The sequence below is a fragment of the Epinephelus moara genome, chromosome 3 (genome assembly GCF_006386435.1).
Source record: "Epinephelus moara isolate mb chromosome 3, YSFRI_EMoa_1.0, whole genome shotgun sequence".
NCBI lineage: Eukaryota > Metazoa > Chordata > Actinopteri > Perciformes > Serranidae > Epinephelus > Epinephelus moara.
The window spans coordinates 31876619-31897781 of record NC_065508.1 but is presented as its reverse complement, the minus strand read 5'-3'; the positions used below and the strand labels follow the sequence as shown (position 1 = coordinate 31897781).

Genomic DNA, 21163 nt, shown 5'->3' with positions numbered 1-21163 from the left:
TCATTGTACATAGACTCATCTTCCTTTCCTTGTTGACATAAAAATTATGTTTTTAAAAAGTAAATTTGAATTTGTCCTTATTTATCCTCAGGACATGTCACAATAATGACAGTGTGATTATTCATCCATGACTATATTTATTATACAATAGCACACTACATAACTATCCCTATTTTATATGCATAGATAAATTAAAACACGCCTCACTGTCAGATATCCCAAACAGGAAAATCGTAAAATACAAAAAAATAAGCATCAATTAACATGTCACGAGTCACATTGCAATTCATGTCGGTGTGTAGTGCTTCCAGTAACACTCAGAATAACCCAAATGTTATTATTCATAGAATCATCACTCTTTATTCTGGTACTTCTGCATGGAGATTAAAAAAAATCATAATCAAGCAAGTAAACAGAAATGTCTGTGCTTCACTTAATTTGCAAAACAAGCGTTCAATCAAAAAATACAGACTTTTAAAGCTATAGACCACACTTGTACATATAAGGAATTGACTAATCATACAGTAATGCAGGAGCTAGAGCATTAGGCATGCCTACTGTTCACACTCTGATGCTTAATGACAAATCTGACAGCATGCCGGGGGGGGATGAAGATTTTTCAGCAGTCTGATTTTCCCTCCACTGTTATCACAAAGGCATCTCATTTCATTTTTTTCCCACCAAGCAGAAACCACACATTAATTTTGGGCCAACAAAAGTCATCTAAAGTGCCATTTTCCAAAAGCTATGCCTAAAGAAATAGTAATAGTAATTCACCAGTGGAGATCAACAAAAAAATTCTTGAGCAAACTTATTTTTGTATGATTTCTAACCTTGAAGATATTATCACATAATCAAATATAGATTCAGCAATAAAATGAAATGAAAAACTCAGAACCCTGGCAGAAGGACTACAACGCAGTCTTTGATAAGAGGTTGTAATTTGTATGTTATAATTTCTTGAAATTTCAGAATTGTTACAAATGCAGCATGAAGCTGCCAGGGAACTGTCATGCTGAAATAACCAGACCATGGTCAGAGATGCTGAGCTCTCCTGTTGAAGCTCTGCCCCCTCACTTCTGTTTCCTTGTGCCTTTAAGTACTGAAATAAAGTCAGTGACAAGATATCAAGATAAATGGGCTCTATTTTCATGTTCTTTTTTTTTTTTTTTTTACATTAGCCATGTAAAAAGGGACAGGACTTTTCGGTTCCAAAAAGTGTGTGAACAACTCACTTCAACAATCTTGACCTAATAATTACACTATGAAATACATTTCAGATTCGTCCTAAAATCTTAAGTGAAAAAAAAACAAAAAAAAAAAACATTTCCAGCAAATGGCAGAATAATAAAAATGTAGGACACAGAAAATTGCACTTGCACCTAAAGAGCTTCTGAAGCATTTTCCCAAGACAAGCAAAATATAAAGCTCTGTGAATTCTTGAATTTGGCCCCTGGAGATGACGAGCTGCAGCTGACGCGGTCACAACCTTTTGGAATCCAACGCCTTTGAGATCTGGCCGAGATACAGGCATATCTACGACGTGTGAATCTCAAACAAATGTGCAAATGATTCACTGAGATAAAAGCAAACACAAAGAGGCAGAAAATGCACAGATAAGAAGCAAAACAACTGAAATACTGTAAGTCAGATCTGGCTTTCTGAGGCAAGCAGTAATAATTGCTGTTTATTAAAGGCTAGCATAATGTGGCAAATCCTGTAACTATGCTACACATGCTCTATATTTTAATGTTACAGACATTTGTAAGCTATGTATAACTCAGTCATATATACTTTATATATCCCAGGTCGAAAAAATATCCCTTTTTTCCCGTTTATTTTACACAAATTGCACCCTGAGATTTGATAAAACAAAATGTCCTTCAAAAAGGTTTAAGTTGTGTCCACAACAGTCCGCTAGCTCATATCTTACATCAATACAAGCCTGATAAATACAATAATCAAACGACTATTGAACTGATCCTTATGTACAAAATGCTGCACTTCTACTAGAGCATAACATCCTACATATACAGTAAGACGGACATAAGCAAACAGTACATCGACCAATCGCACTCTGACGATCACACACAGCACATGTTCAGAAGCAGATGCAGATTTCCCTGCAGCAGCACTGTGGAATTTAAAGTATTTTACCTTTACAGACCAGTATGACAAACTTTAAGTCATGCTATAATATTGTTACTGTGTGTGCTGCTATTGGAGGAACGAGACAGACGAGTGTGGCAGTACGGCATCCTCTCTTGTGTATTATTGCAAATGTCTAACACCATAATTGAATCGTCCAAGCTCTCAATAAAATGCATCTGACATCCTCATTCAGATAAATCTTTGAAATCAATTTATGGCTTCCAGGGACAACGCTACTGCTTGTCCTTACTTACATTTTACTACTGTACTCTGTGCCTCTTCAACTGGAAAGCTGGTGTTTCTCACAATAAGTCGACGTTTACAGAATAACACTAATGTTACCTAATAACGAGAGACATTAAAGTCACAGGACACATTAGCATTTACAGTTTGTCTCTCTACCTACTGCAGTGATGAGTAATCTGAGAGAAAATATATTAAGATATCCAGAGGGAGACTATTCCTGTGGAATCTCAGTCACCTTGTCTAAGTGGTTTGTTACGGACATGACATCGGAGACAGAGTGAAGGACAAACACTTCTGTCATGTTTCTAAATAAAGGGGACAGTACTCCATGTCCCGTATACAATACAAAACTATACTGTATGTCATCCATGGCATATGGGGAAAAATATTTTAAACTTAAAATCTGAGGCTACATGAGAGAATACATTTCATCACCTAGTTTAAAAATGCATAATCAGATCTGAGGAACAGCCTACAGTATGTCTGCAAAGAGGTCTAACATGAAAATGCACTGAAGGTGTCAGACAGTGTCTTAGAGATGTTGTGCCTTATTAGTTTCATCAGCCATCGTTGCCGAACATCAGAGCCCCACACACACGCACATTGCACCCCAGATTTTAACATCTGACGCTCCTCTTCATTTATGATATTACCTTAGCAGTAATCTCACTGTGTGCCTCGCCCAAAAATCGCTGCCCTATCCGAGTGGAGAAAGGAAATTAATGGTGACTTCTGGGTTTGAATCAGAAGCAAAGCATGTGTTCTTTTCACTTGTTCGCCTTTAGCTTCAGCTGGGCAACCTTAGCTTGTCCCAGTTTAGTGTGAACGTCGACGGGCCGATCAAAGAAGCTGACTATGGTCGGCTCGTTGAGCAGAGAAGCAAGGACCTGTTCAAATGAAAACGACCACTCCATCTCTGTGAGGTCGGACACTGCATCCTGACTGGTATTGGAGCTGGTAGTGTCGGAGCTCTCCGGGCTGGCAGAAGCTTCTTCTGGTGAAGACTCTGCAGCAGCAGCAGCAGCAGCAGCAGCAGCAGCAGCAGCATCAGCATCATCAGTGTTGGCAGACTCTGTGGACTCTGGCGGGCTGCTCGGCTCCTGCAGCCTCCGTCCCACCTCTTCCATTCTCAGGAGAAGGCTGGTCACATGAGCCACGGCTCGGTACAGAGACTCCTCCTCTGGATCGCCATGAAAGATGTTGTACAGGGTCTTGGAAAACTGGATGAACTGAGTCTGAGACAGAAAAAAATGTGTTGCACTTCATCAGATAAATTGAGTTTTATGGTGAAAATGTGAAGCTGAATCCTGAACATGGTCCCCTCAGACAATAAACAGTACATGGATTAATGTACCTGATTAATTCGGGGCAGGTCCTTGATGGTTTCCTCTTTCTTAAGTATTTCATTTTGCCATTGTTTCAGGTAGGCCTGCAGGTCCACTTTTCCTCTACCTGTCAATTTCACACACAAACTGTAAACTATCACCCAAAACAAAGACATCAACAGTTTTTGGTCATAACCATAGAGTGTTTGTGATAAATTTGGATGAAATGTCACCTCTCTCAGGGCTTTTTCTTATCACACCATCTTCTGGTAGATCAAATGCTGAAACATAAAAGCAGCCATGTGAACAAACTGAACAGAGAAATGCTTCACGAACATTCAAGGCAATCAGGCAAGCATCAAGACAGACTGACAGAATTGAGGAGGAAAGGGTGCAAGTGAAATTTGAGTTATAAAGGAAAAGAAAGAGTAAAGAGGCTAACCAGTGAGTCTACTCAAGTGAGAAGAGTCTTCAGTCACTGGAATAAAGTGCTGGATTCTTTGTTCCTTTAAGTGCACAGGACTACCTGTGAAAGCTAGAAGATACCGACTGTGAGTACACTGAGAGGAAAGATGAAGACACAGAGGTGACAGGATGAAATATGTTAAAGAATTTGATCAAAGAAAACACAGATGTCCATATACACTGAATTCAGTTTATTACATACAGTCTAATGTAACCCCTTCTCACAATCCTGAAATAGACTACATCTTTGTAAAGCTTATGTACTGGACTGCATTATATTTAAAAGTATTTTAATGTGCTGTTAACATTCATATAACAAACTAAGTAAATCAAGAGTAAGAGTATTGTTTTAAAAAATAAAATAAGGCATTCCCGTGCAAAATACTTCCTGCTTGTGTTATTTTAATTTCCAATTCTACTATTATCTGAGATGTGATATAATTCTGTGCTCCAACCCCCACCAATGACTGTGTGTGTATTCATGCATGCGTGCCAGTTTGCATTGCTAGATTACACAATTACCCTCACAAGCCAGCAGTGTCATTATATTTGTCCTGACAGCTTCATGCTGTATAAGCGGCACAGCCTAATGATTGCCAGGTTGGTCAGTGTGTGTGTGTCTGTGACATGAAATCTGCTCCTGAGACTCAGGATCCGAGCAAACCTTAATGAGTGTGTTTACATGGACGTGACTAACCCGCTGATGAAGCTTATCGGAGTCATGATCATAGTCAGGATATGGTGTTTAAATGTGCAAAACACAAACGGGATACTTAAAAACCCATGTCCTTGTGAACACATTAAGTGATTGAGGTGATATTTCCTTAATTGCCAGATTCAGGCTGACATTTGAACCTGAAATCTAAAATTTTATTCAAAATGTAATGGGCCTATCAAAGGTATTGAACATTTCTAGACTAGAGGATCTCTAGTGACCTGTGACCCCTGCCAACAATTCATCAGATTATCACCTCTGTACTCAAGATGACTAATGATAAACTGTGAAAACATTTAAACTAAATTTCCACTTGCACACAAGATACTGCAGATTATAAAAGTCTATTTGCAATGTGCTATCATGTTCATACACCACATTTACAACTGTTAATAGCAAGTGCTATCCTGATGTTATAATTTAATCACTCCTACCTGTAGCCACAACCTACAAGACTTTTTGTCTACAACCAATCACGACACAGATGATGTCACCACACAGATGATGTCACCGTGTAGCCCCTGCTCTCTGATTGGAGCTGATGAATGAATACGGCTGCTGTACTTTATGTTTGAACTGAAAAACCTGCAGACTCTCAGCTCTAAATAGCACATTTCCTTGATCAATGGAGTGTTTGGCCCGGTTCCAGGGCTCGGGGCTCTCCCACCATGAAATCGGAAAGTGTTTGAGGTCACTGTGGTTGATTTTTGCAGCTCGCTCTGCACGCTTTCCGTAAGACCACAACTCTGCCTACTTTGCTCGAGGGAAGTCCCACAAGGCATAGCGCTGTGTTCTTAAAAATGGTAATGACTGGATATTTTGCATCATAAAAAAAGAAAAGTAAACAAAACAAGTAGTGTGTGTGGAGATGTCTTGTGATGGCAGCCATGGGGACATCCCAGATGTCGATTTGGTTTAACAGCACTCTTTACTTTCACACAAGAAGCAAACAACAAATGGTCCATTTCATTAAACTCCATACTTAAATATCAGCCTCAGACATTGCTGTGCATAATAAATCTCACTGTCCAGGTAAGATGATCACAAAAATGCTGGCCACTTTTCAGACAGCATACTGGGCCAACACACCTTCCTGTGCTCAGGCCTTTATAGCTATGTCACAGGTGATGTTGATTAAAGTGTGTCAGGGTTCAGTACTGGGGACCTGTCCTTGGTGCTGAAGCAATGTGCACTCTCCACGAGACATAAAACAAGCTGTGCTGCTTGACGTTTACAGGCCTGGCACATCACTAACGGTGACTCAGTGCTCTTCTGCTGCTAAGCTGTCAGTTGTAATTTGAGCACTCCATCCTCATCACGGACCTTCTTTATAGAGAAGCTAGCCCGCTGCAAAATGCCCTTACAGCTCCTTACACCCATCGTTGCCATGGCAAAGTTCTTTCACCCAGCATAGACTATTCTTACCCCAGCCTTCGAGCACGCACTGCCACATCATGCAGACAAGAGCCGCACATTCAAGGACAGTTTCTGCCCCCAGGCAACGTGCTCACTTGACAAACGCTAAGTTATGGGCTGGATCATTGAAATGACAACTCATACATTTTCAAGCCCTGTAGACCAAAGACTGATGTCTATCTGACCTTGTGTTCTACTTTAGGCGGCTGCTGTTGTGTTACTGCTGTCATGTTAGGTAGAATATAGACAATGTGAAGGATCCAGTCTGAAAACATGTGCTGCACTTGAACTTTGAACCTGTAGGAGTACATCAGCACTGTGGACATATGAGGGAAATGAGTCAGAGGTTGAAGCTGAAGGTACACTGGTACAAATCTGTTCCAGTGTACAAGAGACAGACAGATGTGACTGAGACACAAACGCTCAGAGGTTAGAGTCATCATATATGAAAAGGTAAATCGTTATATATTGTTCATCACTCACCTGGTGGAAGGTGCAGCTTGAAGAGGAATTTCAGCTTATTTGTGAATGATCCACTGTACAAAGTATCTGTGGGAGAAGCAATTAGAAGTTATAGCAGTTTGGATACTGAGGTTAAAGGCTGCATTAAGCCCCAATCAACATTTTAGTAGTTTGAAGCAGCTTTTTTAAATTGTTTTCAGTGAGAGTGAAACATTTTGCTAGCTCTAGGCAAGTTGCAAGATGTATCTGAACAAATCGTAGCCTCGAGTACTTTCTGACATTTTACCATTCTATAAATCATCCAGGCAAAGCTCCTGGACTAGTTGGTGGTACTTCCCATGAATTAGGGCTGTTGCAATAACAAGCCAAACAGGGGATAGTAAGCAACCACTACTACCTCTATGTTCATGTTTGTTTTATCCCCATGGGAGCACCTAATATTACACCATGCTACAAATGCCAGTGCGAACAGGCACTGAGCTTATATTCTACGCTGAGCATGGCACGTTTGCCAAATTTGATGTCAATGAATGTTAATTTTTATCCGGCCATCCACTCGAGGAGGGTTGGGAAATACCACAGAGACCAACCGTCACATCGCTGAACAACAATGTGGGAGAACTAAATATTGAATCCACACAGACCAGCAGGCCCATCCTCTCTCCCTAAGTGCTCCAGCCTTCTCTTCATCCACAGCAAGGGCAAGAGCAAGTTTGTACTTTGCTGTGTGTTGACATTATTACTTCTGCAACCAAAGCATTGCAACAGAAAAAATGCTGAACCCTTATTGCACCTCATTGCCACAAGTACTCAATTTGATTTAACACTATGTCATCTTTGTCACTTAAGGAGCAACTATATAGCTAAGGATTGTCTCACAATAAAGCTTATTTACAAAGCAGTAAAATTAGGATAAATGAAATGTGCAAAAACATCAAAAAATGGTGGAAATGCCATATATAGCACTGTTGAGCCACCCTTAATCAAAGAAGGGGAAATTCCATCACTGCGACAGCCCTACCCATGATTTCCTTCTCTCTGAGGGTCTCATGTACCCAGACGGATCTCCGTTTTCCTGTGTCAGCGTAGTATTTGGGAACAAACTCTCAACCTCAATCATAGCCAGAGCAACTGCCCTCTGCCTGTCCATTTTTAATATAGATTTTAAGGAACAATCTGTGAGTTTACTTCACAGCAAAACAGTGGCTAAGGAGAGGTGATTCCATGGTTGCCTAGCAACAACAACAAAAAAATTGCAGCAAGCTGCAAAAAGCGCTCTGTCTGGTCGGTGCAGGTGTCGACAAAATGCAGTGTGGCAGGCCTTACATTTTGCAACCTGCCAAATGTGCTCTGTCTGATCGGGGCCTTAGTGGAGAGCAGGGAGCAAGTAAACTCACCAAGCGCACAGCAGAACTCTTTAAAGTTGATGAGGCCGTCCTGGTTCTCGTCTATCAGGCGGAAGACCCAGAGGGAGAGTGTGCTCTTGGTGGTGCAGAAAGCCCAGGGCTCCAGCAGGGAGAAGAGCACGCTGAACTGTTGGAAACCCAACTGGTACTGCTCCAAATAGGCCAGGCTGGGGTCGTGATGGAGCAGAGCCGGGCTCTTCATTGTCCAGTAGCAAGAGAGGAAATGCTGCCGCTGAAAACAGAAAATAAATAAAGACTTGACGCATCTCCTTTTTTATAATGACAGTTAACATTTATGTATGACGACACTGAAGCTACTGTATCGTGTCTCTGACTTACTTTGAACAAGTTATAAAGCTCATCAAGATGTGAGGCATTGAGTCTGACTTCTTGGGACACCACCCGAATCTGAAAATACATTTTAATGCATCCTTACCATCACAGTTATAATTCAAGCACACCAACTACTGTAAACTCAATGGCCACTCACCACATTTTGTTTGGTTGTATCCTCCAGTGTCTGGATCACATGCAGTTTGTTTCTTTTCCGTGAACTCTCGACTTCCTCTGAACGGATATTTCCATATTTCTAAATGAAGCACAATTAGTTAAATCAAACACAACACCGACATCACAAGGACTAAAACAGCCACAGAAAAACGCAGTACCTCGTAGGCCTCTCGGATCAGCTCACTGATATCCACATTGAAGTGAGATGCCTTATCATTATTGCTGACTGAAGCTTGCTGCACTGTTGGAGGCAAGGGACTGTCTTTGTTTGTCACACTGTCAAAGAATCTGAAATAACATTAAAGAAAGACAGAAAATCATTTACACGGTAATCATGTTTGAAATACATCGGTCCTGCCTTGTTCGTATTCACACTGACTTGTTGAGGATGGTGACGGCCTCTGCATCGTCATGGCAGCTGATCAGCGCCTCCATGTTGTAGTCCAGCACTGCCAGGCCAAGCTGAAGAATGGCCTTTATGCCGTCGTAGAAAAAACAGTCTACCACGTTCACAGCGCTCTCTATTGGCAGGACACTGATGAAGAGAGTGAGGAACCAGGACAAGGACACGGACGAGAAGAAACTCAGGTCTGTCATGTGCTCCACCAGCTGGGGGAGGTTTTCTCGAATCAGATCCTCAAACACCGCCTGGTCGACCAGAGCACCTGAAGAAAGATCGGCAACTTTTCAGAGTGCAACTTCACAAGTCTTAAAATTACCAGCAGAAACAGTATGAGAAATGCTTCCACTCTCACCAATAATTCGGCGGTTAAAGTAATCTGGCAACATCCTCTCACAGACGGCCACTAAAAGCCAGAAAGCCTCCTCTTCTTTCGCGTAAAGCAGGAGAACTGAAGTGAGAATGTTCATGGCCTGAATAGGAAAAAGGACAGTCCTGATGTAAGAATAGGGTTAACTGGAGGGGGGATGACAGTATAAAGGTGTGTGTGTCAAAAAGGTACATTTTTCAGAGCATCAGTGCCTTTATGTTTTCAATGGTTTCAGATCACGTTGTGGCCTTTTGTAAACGCCACAGCCATTTTTTCAAAGTACTTGGCCTTTTGTAAAAATCACCTCTGCTTTTCAGAGCTGCTTCACTCCTCAATGTCATGAATGACCAATCACAGCAAAGGGTGCAGGGGTTTAAAACCATAAGGGTTTTTGTTGAAGTCTAACTGTGACAGGTGAGGTGATGAGGTCATGGTACAAAGAGCAAAAACAAAAGGATAATTTCACTTTAATTACCAATACAAATGAAGAGATGAGATGATCATAAGAGCAAACTGACTGGACTAGAGCTCAACAGTTTATAAACTATCACTATCAGACGAACTTTGCACTGTTAGTGGCCAATGGCTGCTAACGGACATACATCACCTACCGGAGCACAAGAGAAGAGGGCTGTGTTAAATTGAGCAAAAAGCAGCGGATCAGTGGGTTCATCTCCAGAGAAAGCAGGTCCCTTCTGCTGTGAGGCTGTGTCTAAATGTACTGCTCTTCATTTTAACGTGTATTTACATCAATTTTTTGCTACTGCGATTTTTTTCACTATTGCACCAGAGCAAAATCTGTAACTGAGTGACTGCCTCCACTTGCTGTTTCAAATTAAAAGCCCTCTAGGGTTTTATACATAGCCCAGCCACATACTAGGCTCTGATCTAGTCTTGTTTCTTTGTGTTTTAAGAATCATGGAGAAAGTATTTGTAGTATTCTGAAAACACAAAATGACTCCACTCTAAAGTATACTGGTACAAATTACAGTAGAATATTTTCAACACTGTCAAATGTTTTAATTTTTCCCACAGAGGGTGGGGGGATATTGGCCCATAAATCAGCTATCAGCTTTTTCCTGTTCCGAACCATCTTTGTTTTAACAGCCTTTATAAAATCGGCTGACCTCTAGACTGAACACTCACTGGTAACTATGTATTTGTGTGTGCATGTTTTTCATATACATCAAATAATTATCTGTGATAACAAACTACATACAGTAATTGGCTAATGACTGTTGTGCCTGGTTCACACTACACCATATTTCTGTCCGTTCCAACTAGACTTGCACCGATTACAATTTTCTGGGCCGATACCGATTTCCGAGTGTTTGGATGGCCGATTCCGATTTTGGCCGATTTCATTTTTTTCAAACCACTTTACAGCACACAAGATATTGCAATATTTTCTATCTTTCCTTTATTAGAACATTTTAACCAAGATACAACCAGCTTTTCAATAATCATCTCAAACAAACAAACAAAAACAGTGACACAGGTTAAGAAACATTTTCCTTTTTGCTCAAATATAGTATAGGTAAAATAAATAAGTAAAAATACATACATAAATAAAAACATGGATAAATAAAATAATAATTCTTGGTATATAGCATTTGTGGGTAATTTCTTGAATAGACAAAAGTAAAAATATCTCCTGTGGAAAATTCACACAGGTCTTTAGGACACGCCCGCCAGTAAGCGCGCGCGGACACGCGCATCTTCGGCACACGGACATGTGCCTCATCACTTTCAAGCGGCACAGTGCAGCAGTGAGAGCTCAAAATTAAGGACAATTAACAACTTTCTCCTTCTTTCTTTTGATGTGTGTGCGTGAATGATTAAGGTGAGAAGCTGCCCATGTTTCACTTCCTCACATCGCCCAAGCCGTGAGTTGCACATGTGCGTGTGTGTGCGCTGCTGGATGTCAATCATGCAGCGCGGCAGAAATTTGACCTGCATTTTATTTCGGCATATTTTAGACTGACCGGCCGGTCGCAGGTCATGGAAAACCGGCCTGATTCCGAGCACTGCCCATAAATCAGTGTAAGTCTAGTTCCGACAGTCATTATGCGATTGTGGAGTCATAAAATCATGCCGTGACTTGGACGACACACGCGACACACCATGCCAATCATCCCGATTGTCTTTCACGGCATGTGTGATATTATCGGGTTATTCTTGTCCTATTTTTATTACTATTATTTCAGTCACTGTGTCTGTTCATGTGCCAGCCGAAATGTTATTGTAGTAATGTAAAAAGTGCCAGCAGATGGCAGGAGCTACATTTGAAGTACCGTACACAAACATACAAGTCACTGAATCCTCCACAAGAAGTTCCTGCAAATGTTTCACAATAAAAGCCTTTAAAAAAATGAAGGGATTCTCTCAACCGAAGTTATAAGGGGCTTTTAATTTGAAACAGATACAGGAAGTTTGAAATTATGGTGCAACGCATTTACTTTATCAATGCAAACAGGAGCAGATAGAGAGTAAAAATAGAAAAATATAGAGGAAAAAACAAATAACGTCCCGCTTATAATGTAGTCTGTTTCAAATGAAGCTGGTAGCCTCTGCAGTTGTGGTGAGTAAAAGCCACTATTTTTTAATTTTATAACTTTATGTCCGTCTCCATTATGAAGAAGTAACATTGTTTGCTAGCTTGATGCTAATGGCAGTACTCAGCGGGTTGATAAAGTGCTTCTGCTGTTTCACACCGGCATTTTTCCCTTTTTAGAAACCCTGGGGTGTTGTTGTCATACAGTTGTCTACGGCAGCAGATCGCTCTGTGTTCCTATTGGTCAAAGTGACGGCTGTGACGGGAGAAGTCGTGAACGACAAAAAGAAAATCAAACATGCTAGACTTTCTGTTGGAACGTCATGAGGCGTCCCAGACGTGGCGTTGATTGTCGTTACCTATGACACACTACACGAGATAAAGCGATGGATTATCGGGTACAATACTCATTGTCATTCATGATCCATGCCGACACCGTACGTCGCTGCGTCGGGCTAAAATCAGGCTGATATTGTGTAGTGTGTACCAGGCATTACTGTATTTACTCAAAACCTCTAAGAGCTCCTGTTATCAGAGTCAATTGCAGCTTTTCCTGTTAAAAAAAAACGAAAGAAATCAAAGTACCTGGCAGTAGCCAATTTTAGGGTTCCTGTATGCGTAGGCAGTAAGGACTCTGCGTAGAGCTGAGATTCCTGTGTCACTCTGAAAGGCAGGGTGGTCTGGCAGAGAGCGGTGCAAGTCTCTCTCAATCTCGTCTGTAGCCAAAGTGCTTGTGCCCAGAGACTGTTCGACCAGATCAGTGTAATAGCCGGGGTGAGTGGCCATGTCATTCACAGCTCCTACAGAGCCAGAACCACAGTCAGTCCAAAAACACATGCTGCACAGATCCCACAACAACCATGGTTCACTTAATTATTTATGCTGTGGAGCACTTGAGTACTTAACACTTTCAATCATGTAAGGATTCATTAGCAAATCATGGACACTGCATATGACTTGCTGCACATACCATGGTGAGAGTATTGTCAGCTGTATAAATACCTGAGAAAAGCATCCACAGCTCTCCTCTCAAAGCCTCAGGGACACCACGAACGATCAAGTCTCGAGTCTTCCTGGTGAAGAACATGCTCGTGCCACGTCCATACTCAGAGAAATGGATGTTCCAAGACTGTTCCTTCATCTTCTCCTTGAGCTGTCAAATGCACATGTAGCACACACCTCAGTGTTAATGTACATGCTCTGCAACACTGGTAAACCTGGTTGTATTTCTAAACAGATGCATGCTGCATGCTTTATTTATGTCCAACCCTGAATTGATTAGACACCCACCTAGACACCCCCACTCTGTAGAGCATAATAAGGTTCTGGTGCATCACATTAAAAAACATTCATCAAGGTAATGCACTCAGATTTTGTAAGTGACTGTGGTGGTTATCCACAAAATGCTGCTGAAAAAAAGGGCTACATTTCATTTGAGCAGAACTCTGATATTTACCATTTTGGGGTCAAGGTTTTCAACATCCTGGGGGTGGAAAACAGTCATGAGAGCCTCAGTGCTCACAGCCTTGCTGCTGCCTTTCTGTCCCACCATCAGTGTTACGTCCTCTGGGTTGTCCTCGAAGTGGTTGATGAGCGACTGGCACTCGCCTCGTATGGTCTTAGTCATAAATATACATAATTTTCATTGTCAGAAAGCAAACTGTGAGTCAAGAGTAAAGGGGCACAAATAAAACAACAGTTAAAACATGTTACCTCTGATGATGCAGAGTGCTGAGGGCTGGCACTAATCCCACACCTGCTACGGATTGTGTTGGCAAGCCTCTGGTAGTCCCGCACCTCAGAGAAACGCAGCGCCCTCTTGCCACGCACACACACCGTTATAGCCCTGCTGCTGGAGTCAGGCTTCTCAACATTAACAACCTGGAAGAAGGCAACGTTGGCAGACAGGACAGCCACCTTTGAAGTTTTCTGCTAGTCATCAGTTTGCAGGGTGCTATCTGAGAATTTACTGGCAGTGTTTTTAATCAATCCAGTTTCACTTTACCTCTCGCATTGGAATGATGGTATGGCACTGGCTTCCATCTTGGCTGGCGAAACACAGGTAGTTCTCGGACAGACAGATCTTGCCGAGTGTGTTAAAATGGCTGAAGGGCACCCACAGGAAGCTCTCGTGCACCTCTAACAGGTTTTCCTCTTTTGGAAGCCTGAAAAACGTCCGGAACTGCTCACTCTTTGCATGAGCTTCTAGGCCTCTGTGGGGTAAGTATTACGAGGCAGAAAATAGTGTCATGAGCAGAACATCATGTTAAAGTTTTCCAAGAAGATCCTTTTAGCATCTTCTAGACTCTCTCCCTCTCTCTCTCTCTAACACACACACACACACACACACACACACACACACAATCTCACAGTAAACTCTCTTGACTGTCAGCCACATACTAATCTTTAAGGCACTGAAAAATTATAATATATATATTATTGCATATACTGTATATCTTAGTATGAACAGGTAGATTTTTGTATAAGGTCAGCGTCTAACTTGTCCTGTTGTATCATTACGACCTTAAATTACAGCATTTAGAATTTATAATAACATCTACTTAAAAAACTGTCAAAGTAAACAACTACAGCACTTTGATTTTGGTAGTGTTATGTATGACCAACCTGCCCCTCCAGGCAGGTTAACAGAAAAACAAACGCTTTCTGACTCGAGTCAGACTTTATGTTTACCCTGCTTCTTAAAGCTGGCAGCCAGCACTAACAGGATCATGTAAAGCTGTGCAGTGCAGCAGACAGACAGTACCTCTTGGTAATTTGCAGGGGGTCGGAAAGCGCCGGCTCTCTCTGGAAGGCCTCTTTATCAAAAAGGCGCTTGATGGAGTAGTCAGCCAACTGTTCCATGATAATAAATGTTTCATTAAGGTGCAGCAGCATGGAAAAGTAGTGGTCCTCCCCATGAGCCAAGACATGGATACTCTCAGTCAGGATAACGTTGGAGGTTTTCTCCAGCCTCCATATCTCATCCCAGGAGATGATCAGTTTCACTGTTGAGTCATCACAATACATGAAAATTAAATCAGTGATTAAGACTTGCAGCTGCAAGGACAAAGATCTTGAACAAATGGGAAAATTATTATTATGCAATCCGGTTTTCTTTTTGTCCGACAAAGTCCACTTTGTCAAAAATTTAAATACATGAGAGGCACTGCAGTAACACCATACTGCATGGTGGCATTATGAAATGCTGATGTCAAAAAAAAATGAAAGAGCATCATTGTGAAAACTCTTAAAATGTCACTTGGTGTCATTAAATTCTGTGTTATCCATTATCCACTTATCAAGTCTGCCCCAACTATGAGGTCTGCTATAATGGCTTTTTTAAAATTATGAGACCTGTAATTACCTTGAACTCCTTCAAAAGCCGAGTGGGAGCTGCCACAGTCTTTGTTACCACAAATCATAATTAGCAAGACAAACGGCAAACTCGTGTTAAACTTCAAACAGGCAAGTTATTTTTTTAGTTGCTTTAACTGATTCATTATGAAGTAAATGTCAGCTGCACAAGAGAATGGCTATTGAATAACAGCGCCATCAGCATTTAGATTCGAAGTGTGTTGACCATTGTGAAACCAAAACAGGAAGAGGATAGCATTTTTGTTTTTGGCAGAACCTATTGGTAGCTATCCTCAGTTACCAAAGAGTATAATATAAGTTCTTTGCAGTTACTATCACCAGTAGCAGAAACCAAACAACCACAGTAAGGAAATCAAATAGCACATTATTTCTGTCCAAATACCTCGATATCGATATTGCAAAATATTATAGGGCATATAATGATATTGATATATCTATAAAAGGTAATAAAATAACTATAAAACTACACAAAATGTAACTATATTAGGTTATCTGTTTCCACTTTGACAAATAGCACAGAGATGTCTTACCTTCAGCTCCCAGCAGATATGAATAGAAGCACAGGAAGTTGGTGCTGAGGTAGAGCCAGCCCTGGCAGGGAACTTTGCCTCTCCAGTAGCTGCATGAGTAATATGTGACCAGCTTTTCCTCCGAAGGCAGCTCAAACCACTTCTCAAACCTCAGAAGTGCTTCACGGAACTTCTCGGGATCTTCCTCCAGAACCAGAGATGTCTTCCCTTCCTCAGCAATAAGACCCTAACAGAGTAGACATCGAGGGTTACTGTACACTGAGGGTGACAATGGGACATCATCTTCCTTAAAGCAGCTGGAATCAATATCTTATATCGACCATTTAAAAAAAAGGCTGCATGTAATCACAAAGGTGTTGCTCTTGGTGGCAAAACGCACACTTACTTTGCCAGAAAAATGAATCCAAATCATCAGGTTTAAGGAAATGACAATAAAAGATTACTGTTTTACAAGAACCAAGAGACCATTATCATATAAAGTATTTTATAGCATTACGAGTGCAACTCTGCTAAGAGATTAAGGTGTAGGCATATAAATTGTGTGGGTTGTTCTGACTGAATACCCAGTAAAAAAAAAAAAAAAATAGAAAAAAGATTTTCATAAGTTCTTACTCTAATCTTGCCCTGTACAAAGCTGGTGATGTCTTCGCTGGAGTCAAATACAGAGAGAGTCCTCATGATGTTCTGCTGCAGCCATTCCCAGTGCTCAACAATCTCCTCTTTGGTGACACCTGACCGGAAGTCAAGAGCGGAAAAAACATACAAAACTCAACTGTCAAATATCATGTTTGTGAGTTGTTTTTCGTTTGTTTTATTTATCTCTGGAGAAAAAGTGATTCTTTTATAGCTAAAAGAGTCGTAAGTGACCGATATGATTAGTATCAGTGACTATTTTGCTCACAGAAAAATCCTTTTGGTCTTTTTTTTTAAGCACAAAAGCTGAACATTTGCTGGTTTCTTAAAATTGAGTTTGATGCTTTCTTTGTCACACATGATATAAACTCAATAGACTTGGACTTTTGGACTGTTGGTTTGAAAAAATATTTTCTGTCATTACAGTATATTGACGAAATGATTAATGAGAGACAATAATGGGCAGATTAATCAATAATAAAAATAATTAGTTACCGCCCTTAAAATTTTAAATTTTATCTTCAGTGTGGATTCAGGAAATATTGGCTTCACTGTGAGTCTGACTGGATTTTTCTGGACAACCTTACCTGTTACTGTTTTATGCAACTTTAACATGTGACTTCATATGCAATAAACAAAGACATTTTGCAATTAATATTCTTGAAAACCTAATCATCTTGACACCACCAATGAAATGTCTGTCAGAATAAGAAGAAAATACAGTGACATACCGCATGCTATGGACCAATACACTTGTGAGTCTGGTGTGTGGTGCAGAATGCGGTAGGGAGCAACTTTGGATGTGGAGTCCAACACAGTGTCCAGAGTTCCCACAAGGAGGCCTGCAACATACAGTACATTCATATTTTTAACCATCACTGACCTCCAGCCATATGATGCCTTTGAAAATCAAAAGACAAATCAGATTTTTATATGACATTTAGGAAAATAAGAACCAAAAACCTACTTTTGATTAAAGGTCTGATTTTTTGACCACTGACCAATCCCTGTGACTGTTAGCTAATCGCAACAGTGTTTAGATGCTGTATTTACTGATAAATGATCATTTGACAGCATCAGAAAATATGAATGACTTCAGCTAATTAAGCTACTGTCTACTGTTAGGCGTGTATCAAAAGACCTGTTAATCTTTTATTTATACTTGAATCACGGACTATTCCTTTATAGGCTACTTATACTGACAGTGTAGACATAAAATGTCCCTCAGGTCCACGTCACAGCCACACAACTAAAATTAGCCAAATCTGTTACCTTTATAACTTCTTCTCGCTGACATGCCCTCCATGAATAATTAACAAGGTCGCAGTGAAACCACACTCATGCACTGCATCAGCATTATTCCGGTCTGCCTCCTGATGAGGCTGCTCTCCACATGTTCTACTACTGAGCTGCCCAGGAGTAAAGAATCAAACACACTTTGCATAATTTATGCTCCCATCAATGTAGAACAATATCATACAGTGGAGCATAGACTTAAACACATAAAAGATACTTCAGACATAAAAGGCTCTTGAGCTGGAGGGGGCTTCAAGTGCATCATGCCATTTACCATCAGGTAGTATTTAACCTCCACTATCATTAAACCAGCCAAGCAGGACATCGGGCCTTTTGTCTTCAGCTAGAACACCACTCATTATCATTAATTATCTATCAATGACCTCACGGCTGTCACGCTGTGGCATGTGCTTGGAAACCGTGGGCTACAATCATTGCTGGTATTACAAGCAACATTTCAATATTGGCAGGTGACAATGGTTTTCAAATATCCATGTCAGTGAAGGATGTCATGCAATTAGGTCAACACAAAGTTGTGTCTACATCAAAGACTCACTTGGGGTGAGGACCTGAGGGTGCACACTGTAAAGGCTACTGGTGATGGAAGACATTGTAGCATGTATGTCATTGTCTAGTCTACAATGCTGTGTTTCTAATGTGCAATTAGCCTACTTGCTAGATTTAAATAGTTAGCCCACAGAACAAAGAAGAGATAGGAAATAAGCACCCTACTTGCTAGAGAACCTGATGACCCTTGTTGCCGCTGCAGTTTCTGACACATTAGTGGGCTGAATGAAGATGATATGTTGAATACAGACATGCGGCCAATAAATTGCTTTTGTAGTTAAAAGAAGTCATCTCAAATTAAGGTTATATATGGCAATATTCACAAACAGCAGAGGCATTTTTCCTTTTTTTTAACTAGTCCTGTAACGTTATCCCTACCACTCGCAGCCGCCATCTTTCTCAACTAAGCTGCCTGTTCCATCAGAAGAGACTGACCTCTGGTGGAGTGTGCTGTGCGCTACAATACACTGCATCAATACTGCATCTCCGCATCAGTTTAATAGAAAGAGGAGTGTCTATTTCTGACTGTTATGACAATCATAACTTCAGGATTTCTAAATACCCTGGTGTATATCGTAATACCTTGATATCACCCTGACACACACAAACACACACACAGATAGAGAGTTTGGGGGCTGAATAATTTGCTGATGACTGAAATAGTTGATCATTAGGATATTAATTAACAACCACTTTGACAATTAACAAAGTAATTCAACAAGGAAAACTTGTGTTGACTTCTCAAATGTGTGACTTTGCCCCTCGTTCATTGTAAATTCAATATCTTTAGGCTGTAGACTGTTGCAAATAATTGACAGATTAATTAATATTAAAAAAAAATAATAATAAATCACTAGCTGCAGCCCTAGTCTGTAAAAACAACTGCTGTGGTTTTCCCTCCATGCTAAAAATACTGCATCTCATTTCAGCAAGGCTATGATATAACCTAAATTACAGTGTGACAACTCATATAAGCATCAATGTCTGCACAAACTCGCTGACACATTTATTGTCCGGGGAGCAGCAGTCCCTGACATTGCAGTGACATTATAAATTCAAGGGTTTTCTGTAATATTTCGAGCCTCAGGGAGAGAGTGGTGAAAATGTTCACAAACTCAGTGACTGGACTGACACACAACAACCAGATATGAGTGCTTGCATGTTCCCTTCAGAAATGAACTGGTAAAAATCTGTAACATAGCCACTCTAACATAATGATTGTCAGTGCGTTTGTCAGCTGATGATGTGACTTGGGTGTAAATCCGACTCAACAATTGCTCAAAGTTTTTAGGCCCATGTACATCCTGTAACGTAACCACAGGCATCACGGGCAGCAAAATCTGCAGGAAATGGAAATAACTGTGGAGACTTTCTCTCCATGTAACCTCCCTGTCAACTCTGTGGTGACACAAACATGAAACACACCAAAAAAGCTAATACACTGACACGTACACTCAAAGAGACCTTCACTCTTGCAGGCTGGCGTGTCAACAGAAGAAACCAGCTGTTCACTATCTAAACGGACTTATGTAATTGTGACACCAGGCTTATACCTGTTGCTATGAGGAGATTTTTCAGAGGACGGGTAGGCTACACAGCAGCACCCGCCCTATACGAGGCAGGCAGCACGTTAGCTATGCAAACGTATGGCGAGTTAACCCGTTAATAACTAGTTTGTTTTAATTGGATTTGGCGAAGCTGCAGCGGCTGTCCTACACACGCGAGGAGGTGAGAACAAAACCGCTAACGTTACCTGTCAGACCGCCTCCACCTTCTCCGTACCCTCGTCTCCTTTGCAGTACGAAATACTCGTTATCCTTCTCGGTGACCCATAATTTAAACGCGTTTTTCAGCAGAATCTCATCCGGTTTGAGCCACATGTTTGAAAGGTCATGGAGTTATCTATCAAATCCACCTGACATGTCACGGTTATCGGTAACGTAGCCCGACATCAAACCCGTGCACATTTGTTTGTGTCCGAATCCCTCCCTTCCCACGTCGACAAGAAATGCTGCCAAAGCTGCAAGGCATTCTGGGATTGTAGTTTCTGAAGAGAAGGCGGTCCCAGGAGATTCATTCTCAGGGACCTGCTATTTCATGAATGAAATCAGGGAAAAATACTGAATAGTTAATTAATTCATTTTTATTATATCTTTAATTAAATTAAATTTAAATAAATTAAAAATGTTTTTTTTCTTTTTCATCCAAGATGCAATATTTAAAATAGGTTAATTATTGTAACATGATGATAGAATTATTATAATCTAATGATTATAATAACCAATACAATAATCAAATTATATAGTCATTTCCACATCCTAAACGTACACACTTGAGCACTTTTAATAACAAAACAATATATAAAGATATACATATGTATTGGTTTTTTTTTATTCATAATCCCCCTCTCAGACAGGGGGAGGGGGAGGAGGTGAGGAAGACCTTCTTCCTGATGTTGTCCCACACCTTTCTGTAGCTCTGAGAGTTGACTAACTTCTGTCTGTGTCGCCTCGATCTTGACTGATTGGTCTCAGTTATGTACCTTGTGGGGACAATATGTTGTACTAAATTCACTTCATCCAGCTAACTTTCAGAGGGTTAGTATAATAGTATCCCAATCGTTCCATATTCTCTGCTCTAGTCCATCTCTGTCTTGTTCCATTAGTCCATTTCTCATCAGATTGCCCTGGTTCCCCAACACCTGACATGGACCTTGTTGACCCAGGCAACATCTGAGCCAGT

At 40.8% G+C, this 21163-nt stretch overlaps 1 protein-coding gene across 2 annotated transcripts; it reads right to left on the bottom strand.

Moving 5' to 3' along the window:
- Positions 1-334: 334 nt before the first annotated feature.
- On the bottom strand, positions 335-20435 carry tbc1d8b (TBC1 domain family member 8B). 2 transcript variants are annotated; one of them, XM_050040313.1, is made up of 21 exons: positions 20175-20435; positions 17290-17400; positions 16538-16656; positions 15926-16151; positions 14785-15025; positions 14026-14233; positions 13734-13901; positions 13477-13638; positions 13023-13173; positions 12606-12820; positions 9452-9569; positions 9076-9361; positions 8855-8984; positions 8677-8775; positions 8526-8594; positions 8178-8418; positions 6802-6867; positions 4165-4257; positions 3956-4003; positions 3752-3849; positions 335-3632 (listed from the first exon to the last, which is right to left on the bottom strand). In XM_050040313.1, exons 1-21 carry the CDS (start codon positions 20299-20301, stop codon positions 3165-3167), a joined length of 3444 nt encoding a protein of 1147 aa, XP_049896270.1. In that variant the 5' UTR covers positions 20302-20435; the 3' UTR covers positions 335-3164. The 2 variants fall into 2 exon arrangements, with proteins under 2 accessions (XP_049896270.1, XP_049896271.1); XM_050040314.1 differs by lacking the exon at positions 4165-4257.
- Positions 20436-21163: the final 728 nt, after the last annotated feature.

Excerpts from the sequence above, each read along its gene's own strand:
- tbc1d8b (XM_050040313.1), bottom strand. The coding sequence starts at position 20,301 with ATGTGGCTCAAACCGGATGAGATTCTGCTGAAAAACGCGTTTAAATTA. Across the intron at positions 16,152-16,537 it reads TTGTACAGGGCAAGATTAGA|GGTCTTATTGCTGAGGAAGG; the intron begins GTAAGAACTTAT and ends CTACTCTGTTAG. Across the intron at positions 13,902-14,025 it reads CCATCATTCCAATGCGAGAG|GTTGTTAATGTTGAGAAGCC; the intron begins GTAAAGTGAAAC and ends GCCTTCTTCCAG.